Consider the following 20,396-nt stretch of genomic DNA (forward strand, 5'->3'; position numbering starts at 1 on the left):
ATTTCTGTCTGTTGTTTCTACTTGAAACCATTGATAATGGGAACTGGTTTCCTAGACAGTAACAAACCTAATTCAGTGGGCCCTATTGCTGTACTCTCTTTGGTATATTAATAGCTTAATGAATTTCTCTGAGGAAGTAACCTGTAACAATTGTGTCTAACATTAAGAAAATATGCAATGATTGAAGAGTTGATGATTATAATAGACATATTATTATTATGTCTTGTATATTTTTATATTGATCTCTTGGCTAAAGTCATGACAATAAGACAGTGTTGTGCTCTGTAGCCTGTAATTTTTGGAAGCAAAGACTCATTGTCTTTTCTAGATTGTTTAGCTTTCTTATTGCAGTTAGTAAACATGGAGGCATCTTTGTAATCTCATGTTGTATCTACCAGGATTCACACATTCTTCAAAATGTGGTGGCAATGTTTCCTTAGTGATTTCAGATGTACTGTGTGGCCAACAGTCATATACAGAACAGAGAGAAGGTTTCACCAACCTTGGGAAACTATTGTTGGTACTTTTTTCATGGGGCTCCAGGGCAAAGAGAGAAGACAGCAGAAAGACGTGCAACTCTTTGCTGGTGTCTTCTGATGTCTGTATTCCTTTTGTTTCCTTAAAAAATAAAACAAATCAAACAAACAAACAAACAAACAAACAAACAAAATGCTTGCTTTCTAATACTACAGAGAGAAAAGGTTTCAGTTAGCAAAGTTAAAGTAATTTTTCTCCAAACACTTTAATTTCTTGCAAGAAAAGACAGAATAACAGTTTTAGCTATTTCTGGGAACCATGAATTTATATGAAACTTCTAACAACTCTATACATCCAGTACCCTGATGCACAGTTCTCTGTATTCTGATTGTGGCCCTATTTAGCTGCTTAACAGAACAAAATGACAATCACCTTATTGATAATTATTTGACAGTTTCTCCAGTTTTTCAAATACTCCTTTAATGATAGCACTGTTTTAACCATCAAAGTCCGAAATCTTTACAAGGGATTGATTTATCTTGTTATCCAGAGAAAGCGTTTCTCATTATTAGCCACATTCAAATTATAAATGAGAAATTTTAATAATAGATTATGAAATATTGCACAAAGCAGAAATGCATTTTTAACTTTTTTTAAGTATTGGAGTGTTCTTTTAGAAAATTAAGTTTTTTAAATGAGTATAGACTGAAACTTGAAAGAACAATGTTTAGTAAAAATTTGCTGTGGCAAAGTGCACGTGAGAATTTACAGCTTAGAAATAGCCACAACTGTTTAAGTCCACTAACAGTTTCCTACTGTAACATTTATTTTGGAATCAGTCAAAATCTAGTCTATTTTTATAGTCACCTTTATAAACATAGGGAAAAAGAACTTTTTGCTTTCTCAAAATTTACTATTTATATTTTATTTGTTTATTATCTGTATAATGATCTCCAAAATTTAGAGAACTATTTGAGGAAAATAATTTTAGAAAAAAAAACTTTCCAAGAATTTAGGAGAAAATGTTTGTTTTACCCAAATTAGTCTTTTCAACCAGTGCTTTCTTGTCATTCTTGGGTTTATTCCTGTGAGAGCAAAATCTTTGGTTGATAAGTATATTCATGTTGGTGAAAACATAAAGCACCCTATTTTTATTGGTTTTGTAAGTTCTTATGTTCCTTTTTTTGTTTGTTTAAATATATGCATAGTTTTGAGAGTGAAAACAAATGCTGCGTTCAAAACTACTTTTAAATAGAATCCATTATTTTATTCATTCAGTCACCAATATTTTTGGAATTGTTACTATGTAGTATTATTCTCTTTCAGGTGAAATCTAATTAACAAAATAATCTTTTAAAAACTGTAGTAAAACATCTGTCTTTATTTTAAATACTATGGAGCTTTTAATTAACAGAACACCACCGTGGGTTGCTTCTTTAGAATACCACTAAATGTTAGAGACATCGTGTACTGTACAGGAGTTTCACTGCTAGATGAGGATGTCTGGGAGTTCATATGGATGAAATTCCACTCCACTACGGCAGTTTCTGAGAAGAAAATATTATTGGAAGCCTTAACTTGCAGTGATGACAGGAATTTATTAAATAGGTGGGTCAATGAATGTTCTAAATTTACTTGTGTAATGAAAATATTCTCTGTTTATCAAACTGTTCTGAAGTTGATTTTATTTTCTTGAATATATGCTAGTTACTATGAAATATATCTGCTTAGAGCTAAGGAAAATTGATCTGTGAACATGACTAAAGCTAGGTGACTTGAAAGATATAACTTAGCTTCTAACTCATTTCTTATATACTTTTTATTCACACATGTTAGACAATATGTCAATATAAAAGGAAGTATTTACCATAAATAATTTTTAAAGTACGTTTGCATCATCAAACCAGAATTGTGACTTCTCCATGCACAAGATTTATTTCAGAATGTAATTAATATATTAATTAACATACTATGAATTTGATCTTTCTTCTTTAATAACCAGAAAATTATTCTATTGATCAATTTGCATTAATAAAGTTTACACTGGACTATTCTCTTGACAAATATGATAAATTAAATCATGCAATTTTATACAAATGGTTAAGTTGTTTAACTAAAAAATTTCCCACAATTCTATCCTTAAAGGCTTCTGAATCTGTCACTGAATTCTGAGGTGGTGCTGGATCAAGATGCAATCGATGTGATAATCCATGTAGCACGAAATCCACATGGCCGGGACCTGGCCTGGAAGTTTTTCAGAGATAAGTGGAAGATATTAAATACCAGGTAGATATAAGAGTTCAGTCATTTCTGCTTGAATGAGTAAATTAAAGGTGACACATGAGAGATAAAAGCCCAACTTTTTGTGTTCGAATAAAGGTCCACATAATAGAATTAGATTTTAAAATAGTCAATCAAGATGGGTGTTGCTACGCCTGTGAAAGTCAGAATTATTTTAACAATTTTATAAAATTATTCATTTATTAAAATTGATAACTGTAATTATATATGGAAATGTAAGGAGTGAAAGTTTTAGCAGTGCAATGTCCCTGGAAAAATCTATCAAACTGTCCAAGGTTGAAGAAATTGTATCATAAAACACCTATGTCCTGAATGCATTATAAAAATAAATATATTTATAAATCAGATATACTGGTATTATAACAACACAACTTTAATTACTTCTGTAGAATTGTTTTAAATTTCTTTTAACTATAAAATCATAAAATACCTACAATAAAACCATGATATAGGAAGGAATATTCAAATCATTGTATACTTCTAGTTGGCAGTTGAATTAATTCCTGAGACATCTTGTTTCATGGTGAGAATCCTTCAGCCTCAATTATAGAAAATATTTTATGATATATTTAAATATATTATAATAAATGTTAATTTAGTGCTCTGATAATCTCAATGGCATTTTAAAATTAAATTTATTATAGAGTATGTAAATGCTGCACATTCTCAAATTAAATCTCCCCAAATAGTGTGCAGACCTACTGTTCTGTCTCTTAGAAAATGGAAATATAAACTTTATTTTTAAAGCGTACACTTTATCAGTTGCCCTCATATAAAGAGTTCAATTTGAATGGATGTGTCATATTAAAACCCATTTCTAGCTACAGATATTTTATTGTCAGAAAGCACTGATATTCCGAGGAAGTACGTTGGCTTTTTCATATTTTCAACTCAGAAATTGGAATGATTGGAAGATTAGAACATGCTTTGTTGTCATGCACATAACATAGTGAATAGTCAGACACAAGATGAAATTAATGCATACAGGCTCATTATGCTCACTATAAAGAATATTAAATATTTACGAACACACTGAGTTTCTTTAAGGAGTGATTTTGTAGATCAGAGTTCAATGTAATGTATATATAATTTAGTCCCTACCAAGAGATGTTTAGTTCCTGATATGCCTGTTTTGTCTCAGAGTTCATGATCTCTAATCAAAAGGTAGAAAGGTTGAGGTTTTAGCATATCTACAGATAGGACTGTGTTTATTTTGACAAATAGAATTGTCTTTATCTACTCCTACTCCTCGGTCAATCCTTGAACATTTGAGGTCATGGGGGTGCTGTCCACGGCTCTCCTTACTTCATGCCCTGCACATTCTCACTTGCCATATATTCCGATGGGTTCAATCACTCTCAAATCTGTATCTCTAACTCAGACATTAGGCCTGTGAATCACCCTATAATAGATTGTGACCTGTGGTGATCCCCTACTGAGGTGTGCCTACAAAGCTAAACCTATCGTTTTCCTCTTGTCTTCCTTTTCTCAGCAAACAATATGACTATTCACCAATTATTCAACCCAAACATCTGGAAATCTACATATGGCTTTTGTTTTCCCTTGCTATAGGCAACAATTAGGTTTGAGGTCTTGTCAATTTAGCAGTTCCTAAATGTTTCCTGAGTTATTTCTCTTTCCTGCTACCACTGCCCCTTGTGCAGGTTCTTACCTCTTACCACTACGCTTAACAGTGGCCTCTGTCTCCCTGCCTCTATAATTATGTCCAACACACACACACACACACACACACACACACACACACACACCCCTTTTCCCTTTGTTCCAAGAATCACTCTGAAAAAAAAGTGCCATTCCCCTGAAGTAAAAACTTCAATGATTCTGTGCCACACTGACAATCTAAGCTCCCTAATAAGTCCTCTGACTGACCCCTCAGTCTTTTATTCTGCTATCCCTCACTTCACAATTCATACATTCTTAATACCAAATGTTTGTAGTTGTCTGCACACACCATGTTGTTTCAGACCTCCTTGCCTTTATTTATGTTGGTCCTCTGCCTGAAATTACTTTCTTCCTTGATGTTAGGAACTACTCCCTTCGATCTGTATGCCACCATCTCCCTGAATCGTTTCCCAAGATCCCACAGCTACAGAGACCTTCTCTGAACAAGGTGTATAATTGTATTATCAGCACATTTAATCACAATAAATGGAAATTACTGCTTACAATTCTAGATAGTATAATACCTTCAATGAAAGAATTGTGCCTTATTCATCCTCACATGAGTGTAAGCAAAGTATAAGCAAAACACTCTAGGAATTATTTTCATTCCTAGACAGTAAGCCATATCTGTAACCACAGTGATTACTAATGATTACTTATATTATTATTGAATTCCTGTTTATTTTATTTAGCTAACATTTTCCCATGGAATAGTTAAACGTTAGAATTATAACAAATTATGACAGTCATCAGTTTAGTTCCCTCATTTTACAGATGAGGAAACTGAGGCTTCAAAAATTAAATTACTTAAGGTCCCACAAGTAAGAGCAACATTACAAAACTTACTGTAACAGTGACTGGACCTCTGCTTCCAAAAAACTCTAAATCTTATTGTTGGTGTACTTTTCTTAATTCTAAGAGTATGATAACCTGTGATAGGTATCATTAGCACAGTGGAGACAAGTCAATTAAATGAGAAATCTTTCTAACTCACAGACACAAATTGTTCCTTACCTTGGTCCGTGAGTCAAGGAATTATGCTTGTAGAAGAAGGATTATGCAATTCAAGTGAACAATTTGATATTTTGTTTTACTACCTACATTAAAAAAAAGCTAATATTTTTAGAAACATTTTTAAGAAATTTGGCTGTTTCTAAGCATGAAAAAGAAACTGCCGATGTCAATTACGACTGACCAGACCAAAGGATCTATGTGACATCTGACAATGCCCAAATTTGTCTTGCAGTCCTGTTTCCTTTGTTGGGATTATGTTCCCTTATAATGAGCTAGGTAACTTTAAAGTTGAAAAGTTTTAAAAATAGTTCCTCCTCAGTTCTTGGATTGGGAATATAATAGCAATTCCTAAATCTAATTTTAGAAGGTTTTTAGTTTTGTTTTGTTTTTGTTTTTGACTTACTACAACTTAGACATCTTTTAAAAATTGTGGGCCAAATCAGGTGGCCTGTACTGGTATCCCACAGACACAGCTCTTTGGCACTTCTCTGACTCCCTTAGAGGAATGACCTTGAATGCTCCGGGATGTTCATGGCATCAAGACTGCACCGGTCAAATGGAACCCTTGCAAAAGATTCCGGAAAATCTTTATTGTATTATTTCTTAAATTACTGCCTGTATTAACATTAAAACTTTTTTTTTTTATCTTTTGAGGTATGGAGAGGCATTATTTATGAATTCCAAACTTATCAGTGGAGTTACAGAATTTCTTAATACTGAAGGTGAACTCAAAGAGGTAAATATTTTAAGATGAGTTCTAATGCTTTTCTTTCATAAACATATGAAATTATACATTTACTTCAACCATTTCTTTCCAACAGATTCATACCCATTTCTTTAACACACGTGCACACACACACACACACGTTAAAGTCTTTACTCAATTCATTATTAAGGTAATTTTAACATATTAAATATTAAATGCCTGGGAGAAGTGTTTGAATATAAAGATTCTCAAACTGGGGGATTCCAAATCCACTCCAGATATCTTGGGTACAATGAACTGCTCATCAGCTGATTCTGTGAACCCAGTTTAGGATCCTCGAAACAGCAAAATTGTTCTGTCACAGTGACTTGAGTATTTGGATACAGAAGGCCGAGGCTGAGATTGAGGCCCAGAACTTGCGTCTCACTCCTTTGTGCTTGGGTCCGCACAGAGAGTGGATAACTGGATATAATAATAATGCTTCATGCTATCCAGTCTGTTGAATGGAATGAATTCATATGTTGGAAGGGAGGGTATCTGGCAATATATGTTGAGATTAATAATTTGTTTTAAAATTCTGCTTGGTACAATCACTAAAGAATTTCATTAAGGAAAATAAACTTCATTTTTAGCACGAGTGTCCATTTTGTGGAGTATTTAATATTTCCTTTTCTCTCCGGTTTATTTCTCTGGGAACAAGCTACTGTTTTGACTACCTACATCTCTAGTAGACAGAGGTGTGAAATAGGAAAGGGTAAGTAAGTAGGAGGAAGGAACAAAATATAGATACTTTTAAATGATGAGTGGGGCTCCAAACATCTCTTTTTCACCTCCTGCTCTCCTCCATTATAAAATCTAGCTGAGATTTGTCACTGAGCCATGGTTTCCTCAGTGTTCACTGATGGAATGGATGCCCAATGCTGTGACACAGAGCTAATCACATTGAGCAGCAGTCCTCCAGAAGCACCCACCCTGGCACCATCCTTAATATCTTCTGCTATTGCTCAATTTTGTATGATCATTCCCCATGTACTAACTTGGATTCTTTCACACCATGAGCTAAGCTAAGCTAAGTCTCTCATTGTAATTATTTGAAATTCAATTTTTATCCCTGCTACATGTGTTCCCAACCCTGAAGGATTTAGTTTTGAAAGCCCCAGCACATGTTTCACTATATTTTTTAATAAAAGAAGCTAAATGGGAAGGACTTTTTTCATATCCATACGAAGCAGAAAGATCAGTAAATTAATGATTGCTTCCCATTTACTCTGTATTTAAATGAAGTCCTTTTAATTTCATGATTTTACATTCAATAACCTGGGAGTGGAAGACTCATTTAGTCACGACCTACGCAGCCGTTGAAGTGAGTGCGGAAGTGAAAAATCTCTTCCCTCCTCTCTCTTCCTTATTGCTGCCTGCCTTCTCCCAGCTTCTCTCCTGTCTTCTTCCCCTTCCCCCCCTCTACTCCCTGATTCTCTCTTGTCCCCTTTTCCTCTTCTTCTATCCTCTAACTCTTTGTGTCTTTCCTATTTTCCTTGTTTCATTAATACCTAGGCCATGGGAAAAAACAAACAAACATCCTTTAAATGGACATTTAATTAATTGTATCATATACTGACCGTTTGTTTTTACATATTTCACTTATATATTTCATTTTTTACACTTGATTTAATTTCCATTTGAAATGTTCCAACATATCCCTATAATGAAAGGTGCAATTTCAGAACTGAAACTGACTTGTGACTTTTACTCCGTTATGTACAAAGCAGCTAACTTCACAATAGAGGCTCTCAGTGACAGGAGGGATGAATTCCATCAGGACACAGCTGCTGGCTCTGACATTTCTAGTTTAACAACTGTGGCCTGAGGCTTTCCTACACTGTCATTATCTAGTCCACGGTAGGATGGGGGCCACTCTTGTTAGGTGGGATGGGGGTTTAACTTGTACTGCTGATAACTTCCTTCCATAAATATAAAGGGGCTGAGGAAATTTCAATCTCGTTCTCCTGTAACCAATCATCCTTGTAAGCAGAAAACTCAACGTGCTGCCTCTGGATATAGCATATTCTTATTTCAACAGTTAGTAGATCAAAAAGGAATCAGCATCTTTATGAATTCTGAAAACTCATTTGAGATTTGAATGATCCCCACCAGCCTCAGGACCAGTAAGTAGAGATACTTATATTGTGCCATGGTTCCATCCCCAAAACTGCATTCTAGAAACTGAAACTGGCAATTTCCTTGAATTCCACAGCTCTAGCAATTTGAACAATATTTCTCCATGAGACAGTACACTAGTTCCTTAATTTTAAACTAATGGAAGTCCCACCATATGGAACTTCAGAGGCCCTTGCCATTTTTCCGTACTAATGTCCATTAAGCAATCCTTCTCTGCAGTCATTGTGCTGCCTCTTGAACCTAACATACAACATAGTTGTGGAAGAATATAGATCCCATGCACCAGATATCCCATGTACAGTTTTAATGTGAAAATACAAATCTCATATAAGGATAATAGCTAATCCAATTCATTGATATGGTCACTAAGGTATATTAGGTTTTGCAATTTACAGTACAAATAGTTTATTTTGTGATGTTTAGGATCTAAGGTACCCTAACATAAGAGTTTTATAAATGTTAAAATGTTTTTTTAATAGAGAAACTAACAAACATGTCTAGAAATTTTATGCTGTGAAGAACAGGGAATACAAACAACTCTGACATCTTACTAAATGTTATTTCATAAAAATATCTAAACTTACAACACGTTCAAATAAAAGCATAAGATCACATGCATATTTAGGAAACACGACAATAAAAACTAACAACAGCAGAAAACCTACCAAAGAGATGCAGATATAAGCAAACTGGAATGCCAAATGTCTTCCATCTACCCCATGGCCTCTAGTGAGACAGGGTCTGGAAGACTCTGTGCTCACACCCTAGGACCAGTTAGAGGGTTGCTCTGCCCACCTCTTTGCCAGAAGAACTGTGGAGGAATACGGGCATAAGATCAATTTGTGCCAACTATGGAAAGTGGGCCAAATGTATTCTGATGAATAAGCTATTCCTAAGATTCATGTGAGTCACCTCAGGCTCTCTGAGTGCAGAATTTCGTGTACCAAAATAGTGATTTAAAAATGAATCTTCTTGCAAGATAGTCTGACCTACTATTGTGTAAATAGCACATTCATATTCAAATCCATAGTTTGCCTTTGAGGAAGACTTAAGAGTTTTACTTCATGTGTTCAGGCTTGCTTGCTATCTCATCAAGAGGCCAAGAGCATGCTCCACAGAATCAAAGTGGCCGAAGGGTCATTTTCACTATCTGGCATATTCAGTGACTGCCTAGGAAACTATATAATAAAGCAGAACATGTTTTAAAGGGGTAGATGCATTTTTTTCCTGATTGACATATATTGTGTAAATAATGCCATTGTTATGTACGAGGTCGGACAATTAAGTTCTGGAATGCATTCAAGGAAAAGTGTTACACACCTCATTGCTGAATATCACTACAGTCACCTTCCAAGTACTCCCCTTGGGGAGCTATGCATCAACACCAGTGCCTAGTCCACCCTAGTCATTTGGGGGCAGATCCGGTGAGTAGGGAGGGTGTTCCAATACAGTTATTTGTTTACTGGCTAAAACCTCCCTCACAGACAGTGCTGTGTGAGCTGGTGCATTGTTGTGATACAAGAGCCATGAATTGTTGCCAAAATGTTCAGGTCGTCTGACTTTTTCATGCAGCCTTTTCAACACTTCCAAATAGTAAACTTGGTTAACTGTTTGTCTCGTTGGTACAAATTCATAATGAATAATCCCTCTGATATCAAAAACGGTTAGCAACAAGTTTGTGAACTTAATTGTCAGAACTCGTACATATGTAATGTACATATTTTTGTAATAAATTGAAACACAAAATGCAAAACTTAGATCTAAATGCATTATTTTCTGCTTTAGGGCTATAGACTGAATGAGTCTGAACAAATATATAAATACAAATGAATTATTGGATTAATCAGCTAGAATTTTAAAATGTAGCTCAAGTACTTCCATTAGACTTCTTATATATGCATACATATTACAGGTACATGTGTACGGCACAGCATACACAGCACCATGTATATGCCATAATACTGGAGCTATTCAATAAATTCCAATCCTTTCCCTTCTTCCTCTTTCCTTTGTATGTGTGAATTTGGTCAAATGTTAAATTCGTTATAAGGATAGCACTGACAAATCTTGGTTATACATTGGATCTTATAAAATATTACAGGTTTGTTATCAAAGCTGTTTGAACTCTTGTAAAGTGTATAGCTCTGAGATATGGTTATCCATTGCTAAAGCACTGGGACATGGGTTTGCAAGAAAGTAGAGGATAAAATTTGAGAAAAACCATCAGTATCATGTAAACAAAATAACCCTGTCATAAACAAACCAAGATATCCGTGAACCGACTTTTAGATTAATTCAAAGGCTGTAATTGACTCCATTTTAAATACTCCCTCCTCCACCGCTCCTGTTCTCCTTGGTTGTCCTTGTGCCAATCTTCACGCGCTGCATTTCCCTCCTGGCTTATCTTCCATGTGGTGCCCACCGTGTAAATGAATCACACCCCACACTAATTACACCACATAATGTTCCTGTGTTGCAAGCTGAGTTTTCACATTTGTCTATTAGCACCACAATTGTTGGTTGGTTGCCAGTTTCTTAAGACATATCAACTAGAAAGAAAAACTGCTAGTATTGAATCTTGAGATAAAATTCTCGAGCACTCCTAGAGTGTGTGAACTCTGTAGAGAAAATTTTATTTCCATAAAAATTAGGACAAAACTTTAAAAAATTATAACTTATTTTAATTAAGTCTCAAATTCTCTAGCTAAATGAGACTACATTCCTGTTTCATTCTTTCTATATGTAGTTATTCAGGTTATTGCAATGCCATTTAAACATCCAGTTTTTATATCATCATTACTTTTTCCCCACCACCCAATAACTTTGGTAATTCTTTGCCATCATAATGCTTGCCCTCATCATGCTTATTTGGAGAAGATAAAGAATATCTTCTCTCTACAACCAAACAAAAAAAATGAACTTTAATCCTTATATTCAGTGTTTAAGGCTGTTCTGTCTATTGGATATGCTTTGTAATTAGAACTCAACTTTGTCACAATCCCTTCAACCTATGATGAAAAGAAAAATATATCTGTTTTAATAGTTATTTATGAAACAAGAAGCTGGATTTGGAGTTATTTAAACTGTAATGTGCACTCAGTTTTTTCTTTCAGTTCCAAAAGAAATCACACCCAATGGATACACTCTGTTCTGTCGTGTTTCATTACTAAACCTGCTCCACATAATAAATATACCTCCTTCAGTGACTGTGACACATTGTTTCAAATGGATTCTTGCTTGCATATGTTGGACATGAGTTCATGTTAAGACATGCATATTTACCATGTTAAAATGTCTATTTCCAGCTAAAGAACTTTATGAAGAACTATGATGGAGTAGCTGCTGCTTCTTTCTCCAGAGCAGTGGAAACAGTGGAAGCCAACGTGCGCTGGAAAATGCTTTACCAAGACGAGCTTTTCCAATGGTTAGGAAAAGCTCTGAGACACTAGTATATGTCATACACCAGTCAGCTAAGAATTTTGTGAGAAGACCTGCTTTCTGTGGAATGAGGAAAATATGCTACATGGAGAATGGCCAGATTTTCAGTGTTAACGTGTGGGAGGAAATTTTTTTTAATTGTTGGTTTTGGGGGAGTGTGTGTGTGTGTGTGTGTGTGTGTGTGTGTTTGTGTGTGTGTGCTTCATTCATTCTGTTTTGTTTCTCTACTGGGTGTCGTTCTCTAAAGAAACTCTTGCAAGTGAAACTAGCCATGATTGCTTCAGCTGTACATTCCTTGCTCTCCAGGACCAAATATGATAGTGGTGCATGTTGGTGTTGCAGTAAATTTGGAAACACGTTTTCAGAATAATTTGTGCATGGTTGTATGGTCCTGCCTGTGTTCCAGCATGCTTATTTAAAATGTCCAATGCTGTATGTGAATATATGTTACCTCCAGGATGGGCATTATGCAAAAGCACAAAGATTATCTATGACAATCAGTGTTGTAATGAAAAAAAACACTAAAGAAAGAGAATTATATTCTTTGTCTTGGGCATTGTAAGAAGTAAAATAGCCCTTTAAGTGATCAGTGTCACTTATTTCAGCACTTGGATTGTCTTGCAATGATTACCGTATTGCTAACTCATTTTCTTTGAGTTAAATCTGTGTATACATTTAAAAAGGCATATCGATAGTGTATGCATATGTATATGTACATAGGGAAGCCCCATATGTATATAGTATGTTGTACACTGCACTTCTGCAAAGAATCTCTTCAGATCAAAGAGAATTTATCTCTTTTTATAAACTAATGCAAACTTAGAAAAGGCTGAAAAGAATTTATCTCAATACTGTCGTTCCTGAAAATTTCCTGACTAAATTTCTCAACTGTTATGGATCTTTGTCATCTACTTCCTGAACAATTGTCTATTCTACTACATAAAAATGAATTCAAACAAAATTTATGTATAAACTCAACATTGTTCTAATTCTCCTAAGTGGCCACCTCACTTTCCAAATATAGATTTTGTCATCTTTTTTGCCCAACTTCCTGTTGCATAAAACGATTGTGCATATTTAGTAATTGTTAGTGCTGCAAAAATATTTATTTTTCATCTTGTTTGGTTTTCCTTCTCATGTTGGGTGGTCCAGAGAGTTCAAAACTCTCTCTGTATGTTGGTTTTGTGTCTGTGTGAATCTAATCCTCCATTAAGCAACCATACCTCAAGAGGGTCTATTAGCCTGTAATGACCTTTGATGCCAGTTGTGCCATCAATTAAGAAGAAAAGTTTCTTTTCTTGAGCAAAGTTTTTTTTTTTTTTTGGCATTGACCACCCTTTTCATGGCTTTGTGTTATGTAACATAAGTGTTTATAAATGATGTCTCACCCAGTAGGCCAGCTCTCCAAACATTGCTCAGATGCTCCAAATTGACACATTTTGTTTATCATTATAAACTCCAATACAACTACTGTACATAAGTCAAAAGTTTGTGGACTACTTTCTATTTTCCTGAGGTTTTCTACTCCAAATCTTCTTGCAAATCTCTGAAAGAAAATATTGTAACTCTAATAGTCAGTGCACACTGAGGGAAAAACAGTTATTTTAGAAACTAGAGTCATTGATTTATTGTAAGTTTGTAGTTCCTAATTCATGGAATGAGTATCACCTAAAATCGAATTTTATCTTTTTAGCAGGTAATATATATTTACACCTAAATTTTCCAGCACTTCATTCAATTAAAACACATGACTTTTAAGTACTCTATGTGGTGTTAGTAAGACATAGTAATGCTTTGTAAAAAATCTATGAGTCATCCCACCTATCAGAAGTAATGAAATTCAATTAGTACTCATCACATATACAAAATCCTTAAGGGGTGAGTGTGAGACATATCTATAATAAATATCACACTACTGTGCAAGTCCAAAACACGTACCATGTCACCACTGGATTCATGTAATAGAGAAGATAAAAAACTAGAGGTGGATGTCTTGTCTTTTGTCGTGAATTACTGAAAATTCTTAGTAGCTGTGACATTCTTTTGAGTGAAATCACCATTTCCAGATTTGAGTTAGAAGGGCTGTTAAAGTTTTTTTTTCCTCCCCACTGTTAATAATCTTAATCCTCTTTCAGTATTTTAGTGGCCTTGAACAACTGGTTTAGCTACAATGTCAAATCCTAAGTGTATAATTATGTGCAATGTTCAATACCTCATATAATACTTGTTCAACAGTATAAGTGGTATCAATGACATTGAGATGGAATTTTTGTTCTACATATTTTTCAATAGTTATCCTTTCAAATGTTGAAGATTATATCAGGCTTTAACGTTTTTTAGTTGTTTAAATAAGTAATATTTTCAAAATAATAAAATGACCAATGATATCTCTTGGAATATTCTGTAAAATGTAGTTATAAAATTCTATTTTCTACATAGAATTTTTATCTTTTTTCTCTTCTTTGTCTGTTTTACAAATCATATCTATGCATGAAATAACAGTTTGTTGAAAGTATCCAACATCTAGGCTTAAAACTTTACTGTGCCAATGTATGTACAACAGCAAAACTTGGTTTTAATTAGAAAGAACTAAGTTATTTACCATACTGAGTATTAAGTATCTCTAAGTAACTTGTAAATAAAAAGTTTTATCTCTTTTGACACATTTTCCCTTAAAAGTTTCTTATAATCTTTGAAGTTTTTTTTTTTTTTTTTTTAATATACAAGCACAACCACTAAGGCTAATAACTACAATACTAGGTTTATTCTTGAATTTTAATAATATGGATTTTAGCTGGAGCTTAAAACTCACTTTGGTTTATATTATTTATTGAATAGTTATATCATAGAACTGAGATTTTTGTGGTAGTGAAATTTACAAATATTACAACTAATATCTTACAAGGGTATTAAGATTGTATGATATATTTATAAATTGCATTTTATTTTCAAAGAACTTCTACACATGCTATTTTATTTAACTTCCTTCAAAAACAATAAATTATATTAGCCCTGATAGTCTGATGAGGAAACTGAGGCACAGAGTAGCAAAATGAACTATTTAAAATTATATAGTTGTTATTTTGGAAACGGGTACAATAACCTAACACTTTCAATACACCCTTCATACAACTAAAATAGAAAGACATACTTGAATTATCTCTATTCATTTCACTAGTTGGAAATTTTCCAAATACTGAAAGCAGCATCAAAATATGTGATAAAATATATCTACAATAATCATGTTAGTTTTACAAGTCTGCATTTCTAATTTACATGGTGTCAAATAACTGGATGAAATGTTAATCAGCATTCACTTTGGTTAGCATAAGTAGTCAAATATTAGGATGAAAAATATTGATTATAGTTTCCTTTTTTAAGCTTTTGGTGAACATTGTTTAAATGACCTTAAATACTGCTAATTTATTTTCCACACAAGTTTCTCTGATAAACTCTATCTGTAGTAACAGATGGTCAGACCACAGATAAAATGTGGTCCACCTAAATCGGTGAAAATAGCATTCAGTAAAATATTTATAAATCTATGCAGACTAAATTGTGAAATAACAAATTTTTGTGCAACTGTAGTACTGGATACGATGCAGTAAAGGGATTCCTAAAGAAATTTACCATAACATATTTAATTAAAAATCTACTGGTTATTAAAAATTCAAGGAAGTTTTTTCTAAGAATTCTGAAACCTACAATAGCCCAGTTATTCTCCTTAGCATGCCCATGAGGTAGTCACATGTGCCTATTAAAGAAGTAGTAAAAGCTCATATAATGAGAAATTTACAGTCCCATACCTGTATTCTTCCCTTTATCACAGATTGTAGTTGAATTATTATCAGTTGACACTGCTAATTATATAATGACAGAATTCAAATTAATTAAACAAATTGAGTATCTTTTGTTTCACAAAGCACTTTGTGAGAGGTGAAGAAGGAAGAGATAAACAAGGTCTGAAGGAATTCACATCACAATGAGTGAAACAAACATAAGGAAATAATGACCCAATCAGAATAAGAGCAACATGAAAAATAATTACATGCTACAGAAAAGAAACTAAATTCTTTTTTAGGTTTGGATAATTTATGCAATGATTTTTGTGCGGTAGTTCTCAGAATGTTTATGGATAATTCTCATTGTTTTGTTTCATGCCACTTAGTCCTGTTTCATGGAAATGTGTAACATTTAGAAAGTATAATAAAACCAGTTAGTTTAAATTTTATAGTTGGAATATAAATTGGGATGGAATTTATCTGTAAGAAAAGCTGTTTGAGCAATTTAATAATATCAGTAAGTTGCAGGAAGAATGTTTAACCTACTTATGTAAAAGTGGTTCAAGTTTTTTAAAATGGTTTTAGCATACTATTTGTATAGTCACAATGTGCTAATTTTGGGTTAATCATATATGTTTTTTCAAGCAGGTTCAGTAATTCTTATCCTAGGCAATAATGTATCAGTTCAAAGTAATATAGGTAAACTTTCGAGTACAAAAATGTTCCTGTAAAACATTCTAGAATTCCAAATTTTAATATGTAAAAGTAACCTTCAGTTCAATTGCTTTGAATTAATAAGAAATCTTTTAATTAAAATACTTTGTTTTCTGCTGTTTATATTTAGGGAAAATACATTTAACAAAAGTATACTCTGGTAGCTTTTACTTTTAACTTTATTTTATGAAATTTTATTCAAAGGAAGTTTCAAGTATCTGAAATACTAAAAATAAGTAGTTGGTGAAAGTATATATTCTAATTTTAAGTACACTGCATATGCATGATTACCTGAATTTTACTTTTTAAATAAGTAGTTCACAAGTGGCCCTAGCAGTAGACACTATTCTTTTATCCAGATTTTGAAAACATAGCGTGTTAAGGGAATTTATTTTGAATAGTTATCTTTTGGACATTCCCATTTCATGTACTAGTATACTAAGAAAAAAGAAAAAAAAGACCAATTCTTTATTTTAATCTGAATTAATTTGTTTGTGCTTTATTAACATTAAAATGAGTTAGAATATAGAGAAAGAACAAAAATTTGAACGTCTACTAACTGCCAAGCATTTTCTAGATGTCTTATTTGATAAACCTAATAAAGAGTTATCAGTTCCATTTTACCAGGGAGGCGACGAGGCTGAGTTATGATCAGTTTGTATAACTGGGGGTAGGTATTAGCTGGTATTCAAAATCCTGCACACCCAAGCCTCCGACAGCTCAAATTAGTCATTAAGCTGCTCCAACGTGAATGGAAACATAATGCTTATCCATACAGGCCAGTCTCTATCGAAGATTTGATTAGTGACTTAGCTCACTTTCTCATCGTTATTGGCTCACTTGAGAGAAGTGTTACTTAGTGCATTCTGGTTTGCCACTCATTTCTTAACAAGGTTACTTCATATCGCCTATTAAAAAAATATATCAGGATGTTTTACATTACCATAGTAGGTTTTGTAGTAGGTACTCCAGCCAAGATATGGAAAATAAATAAAAAGATAGGCTGAATTGCAAAGCTCTTCACCAGTGGACCAAACGATAAGGTTAAATCTCTTCTGCATGTGTAGGAGACCTAGTAGTCTAGAGAGAATTTTGCTTGGTGATGAGGTCAGAGAAGGATTTCTCTCTTTCTGCTTAGAACTATAGATGAACTGCAGCTGTTTAATTTACCTGAAGTTAAAATTTTCACTGACATGCTGTGTGTAGATACAATTTAAGATAACTGCTTTGACCTAGCTCTGCACAGGTCAATTTGTTTCTAATAGCACACATTTTTATTATGCCATGAAAATAAATGAAAGAGTGAACTATTTTATAGTAAATATTACATTGAAGTTAAGAATTATCTGTCTTCGATGTGCAGTGCATTAATTTTCTATGTTGATCAGTCACTGTTTATTTAACCCCTACTAAATTCACAATAGTGTATATTATTGTGTTCCCACCTTCACATAACTTATGACCTACTGGGTGAGAACATTTATTATTATTATTATTATTATTATTATTATTATTATTTGTTATCCAGTTTTATTTAAAATATGTTTATTATGTCATTTCTCAAGTCCTAAACATTTTTCAAATGAATGCCTCCTCAAATGTTGTATCCTACCTTTTAAAATATTATATAACAGTAATCTCACATTATCTTTTTAAATGCTGCTTGTACATTGCCATATATGAATGCACTTGCCATTTTTTACTATCTTTTAGTCCCTTTATATTTTGATAGTCACTGAAAATAAATTAGGGCTATGAAACTAAAACGCATTAGGACTATGAAGCATGTGCACCATCCAGTTATTGAAGCAACAAAATAAATTCTGCCTTTTTCATAATTGGCTTTCTGGACACCATTGCACTCATCAGATAATCTTACAAAAATATTATGTGGACTATTTCGAGTGAACTTGAATTTTTCAGCAACAAAGTTTATTTTCCTAAAACCATTCCCCAAATGAACAGACTTATTTAAAATATGCCAAATGGAAGTAATTTTTTCTTTCTAATTATTTTACAATTTAGAAATACAAATGTAACATCTTTTAGAAAACACAAGTTACTAAAGCATTTACCAAATAAATAACTTGTGTTAGTTTAGCAGATGTTTTCTATGGTATGCCTTTAAAATTATTCAGTAATAACTGAATCAGTATGTACAACATGAAATTTTTATTCCATTATAACCAAGCACTAACAAAATGAATTTTTCTAAATGAGAAAATTTGTCTTCTGTATTTTAAGCAGAACAAATTTGAATTTTGCCTCTGATAATAAAATTTTATACAGTAATGTATAATTCATCACTGTCTTAATTTTCTAACATGTGCAGATAAGGCCAAGATAAATAATACATTTTTTTTTTATTATGCTCTGTTTTCACTTGAGAACCTATTTAAAAAATTCTGAGTGTACACACTGTAGAGGTCCATGAAAACAGAAAAAAAAAAACGCTCCCTTTTCTGACATGGGCTTTATAAAAAGCTACACACATGCTGAAGCTAGGATAAAGAAGTATGTATTTGTGCTATATTGTGAAAAGAGAAAAAAATACCAATTCGGTCTCCATTCTAATTATATTCCTTTAGAGTAAATTAAATGATCGGCACTTTGGTAAAAGTGATTTCACCTGAAATGCATTTCAGATGGCTTTTTAATAGGTTTTCTGCGTTCGACAGACTGTCAGGATCTTTGGATTTCAAGAACAGTTTTCAGTAACAACAGGGCTATAAAATATATATAACCAGGGCTCATAAGTAGTACTCAAAATATATTTTTCAATGTCTCTGGGTTTTTCTAAAGATTGTTCAGAGAACATTAGAACTTAACTCTGCATAGCCACCCATTTGAGCCTTACCCGTAAAACTTTACACAACCAGAGGAAATCTTCCTCTGCTATGAGCATGAGAATAAGAAAAGGAAGGCCTTCCAAGCCAGAATTAAGACTTCTATTAGGATGAGAGCTTATGTACATATACACATACATATATACTGGAGATGTATATACATATATACATATATACATATAGACTTCAAACTATATCTATATAGTTTTTTTATTTCAATGTTCAAATGATAGTTGTGTGACAGAACGATCACGTGTCAGAAAATGACTATTGCAAAATATAAATTGGATGAATAGAGCATGGCTACCATCTTTACCTGAATAGCATGTCAAATGGATCATCAAATTATAAAGGCTTGATCGCAGGAATTCTCTCGAAGAATCATGAGGGAACTTATTATGAAGCCATGCTGCCTGGCCCCCAATCCTAGAAATTATTTAGTAGTTGTTGGTTGGGACATGGTCACCTGCATGTTGAACAAGGATTTTTGGTGATTCTTGTAGAGGTGATCCATCTAGATGACACTTTTAGAAACATTGGCTTGGCGCAGTGGTTGTCTGCCCGATTTTACATTAGACTTCCCGGGGTGGCTTTTAAAACATACTGATGCCTGGGCCACTCTCAAATCCAATTAAAGAAGAATCTCTGGCATGGGGAATCAGCATTGTCATTTTTTAAAGCCCCCAGATGGTTCTAATATGCAGTCAATGTTAAGACCTCCTGAACAGGAGATACCAAATTGAGTATTAATTAAGTAACTTTAGCAATAATTACAGAATGTTACCAAAAGTGCTTATTTTTCAAAAAAAAATCTAAGAAGTTTTTACTAGTTTCCTCCATTCTTCACCAAATACAGAAGTGTTCTTACTTAGCTAAATAGTAAAAAGTGAACAAGGAGTTTAAACAACTGACCTCATTGCTCTAACATATCACTGCCACAGGGCAAAAAACTGAGTGGTTCCCAGCCATCCATATAGATGCCTAATTTTCTTGTGTTCTGACACTGACTTTTCTCCTGTCACCCACTTTATCTTACATCCTTTTCTCCATAGCCTTAATGAGTATGACTATATCCATATTTACTGTTATCAACAATAATAATTTTTCAACTTTTATTTTGTTTTGAAATAAAGAAGGTGCCCATTTGCAGGGTGTTCCATCAAATGATTGCATCTTTTGCTCTGAGAAAAAAACAAGTATTTTTCTGCTGCTCATTTTCAAGTCCCTGAAATTGGAGATCCAGCCTAATACAGAGAT

At 33.4% G+C, this 20,396-nt stretch overlaps 1 protein-coding gene across 2 annotated transcripts in view; it reads left to right on the forward strand.

Moving 5' to 3' along the window:
* TRHDE (thyrotropin releasing hormone degrading enzyme) overlaps positions 1 to 14,458 on the forward strand; it is a 365,816-nt gene extending 351,358 nt beyond the window's left edge. For both annotated transcript variants that reach the window (XM_081060435.1, XM_081060436.1), the window contains 4 exons: positions 1,918 to 2,085; positions 2,623 to 2,763; positions 6,130 to 6,211; positions 11,665 to 14,458. In XM_081060435.1, coding sequence (XP_080916561.1) covers positions 1,918 to 2,085; positions 2,623 to 2,763; positions 6,130 to 6,211; positions 11,665 to 11,808 — 535 coding nt within the window. In that variant the 3' untranslated portion in view covers positions 11,809 to 14,458. The remainder of the gene's footprint in view (positions 1 to 1,917; positions 2,086 to 2,622; positions 2,764 to 6,129; positions 6,212 to 11,664) is intronic.
* The last annotated feature ends 5,938 nt before the right edge of the window (positions 14,459 to 20,396 follow it).

The sequence above is a fragment of the Rhinolophus hipposideros genome, assembly GCF_964194185.1.
Source record: "Rhinolophus hipposideros genome assembly, chromosome: 9".
Taxonomy (NCBI): Eukaryota; Metazoa; Chordata; class Mammalia; order Chiroptera; family Rhinolophidae; genus Rhinolophus; species Rhinolophus hipposideros.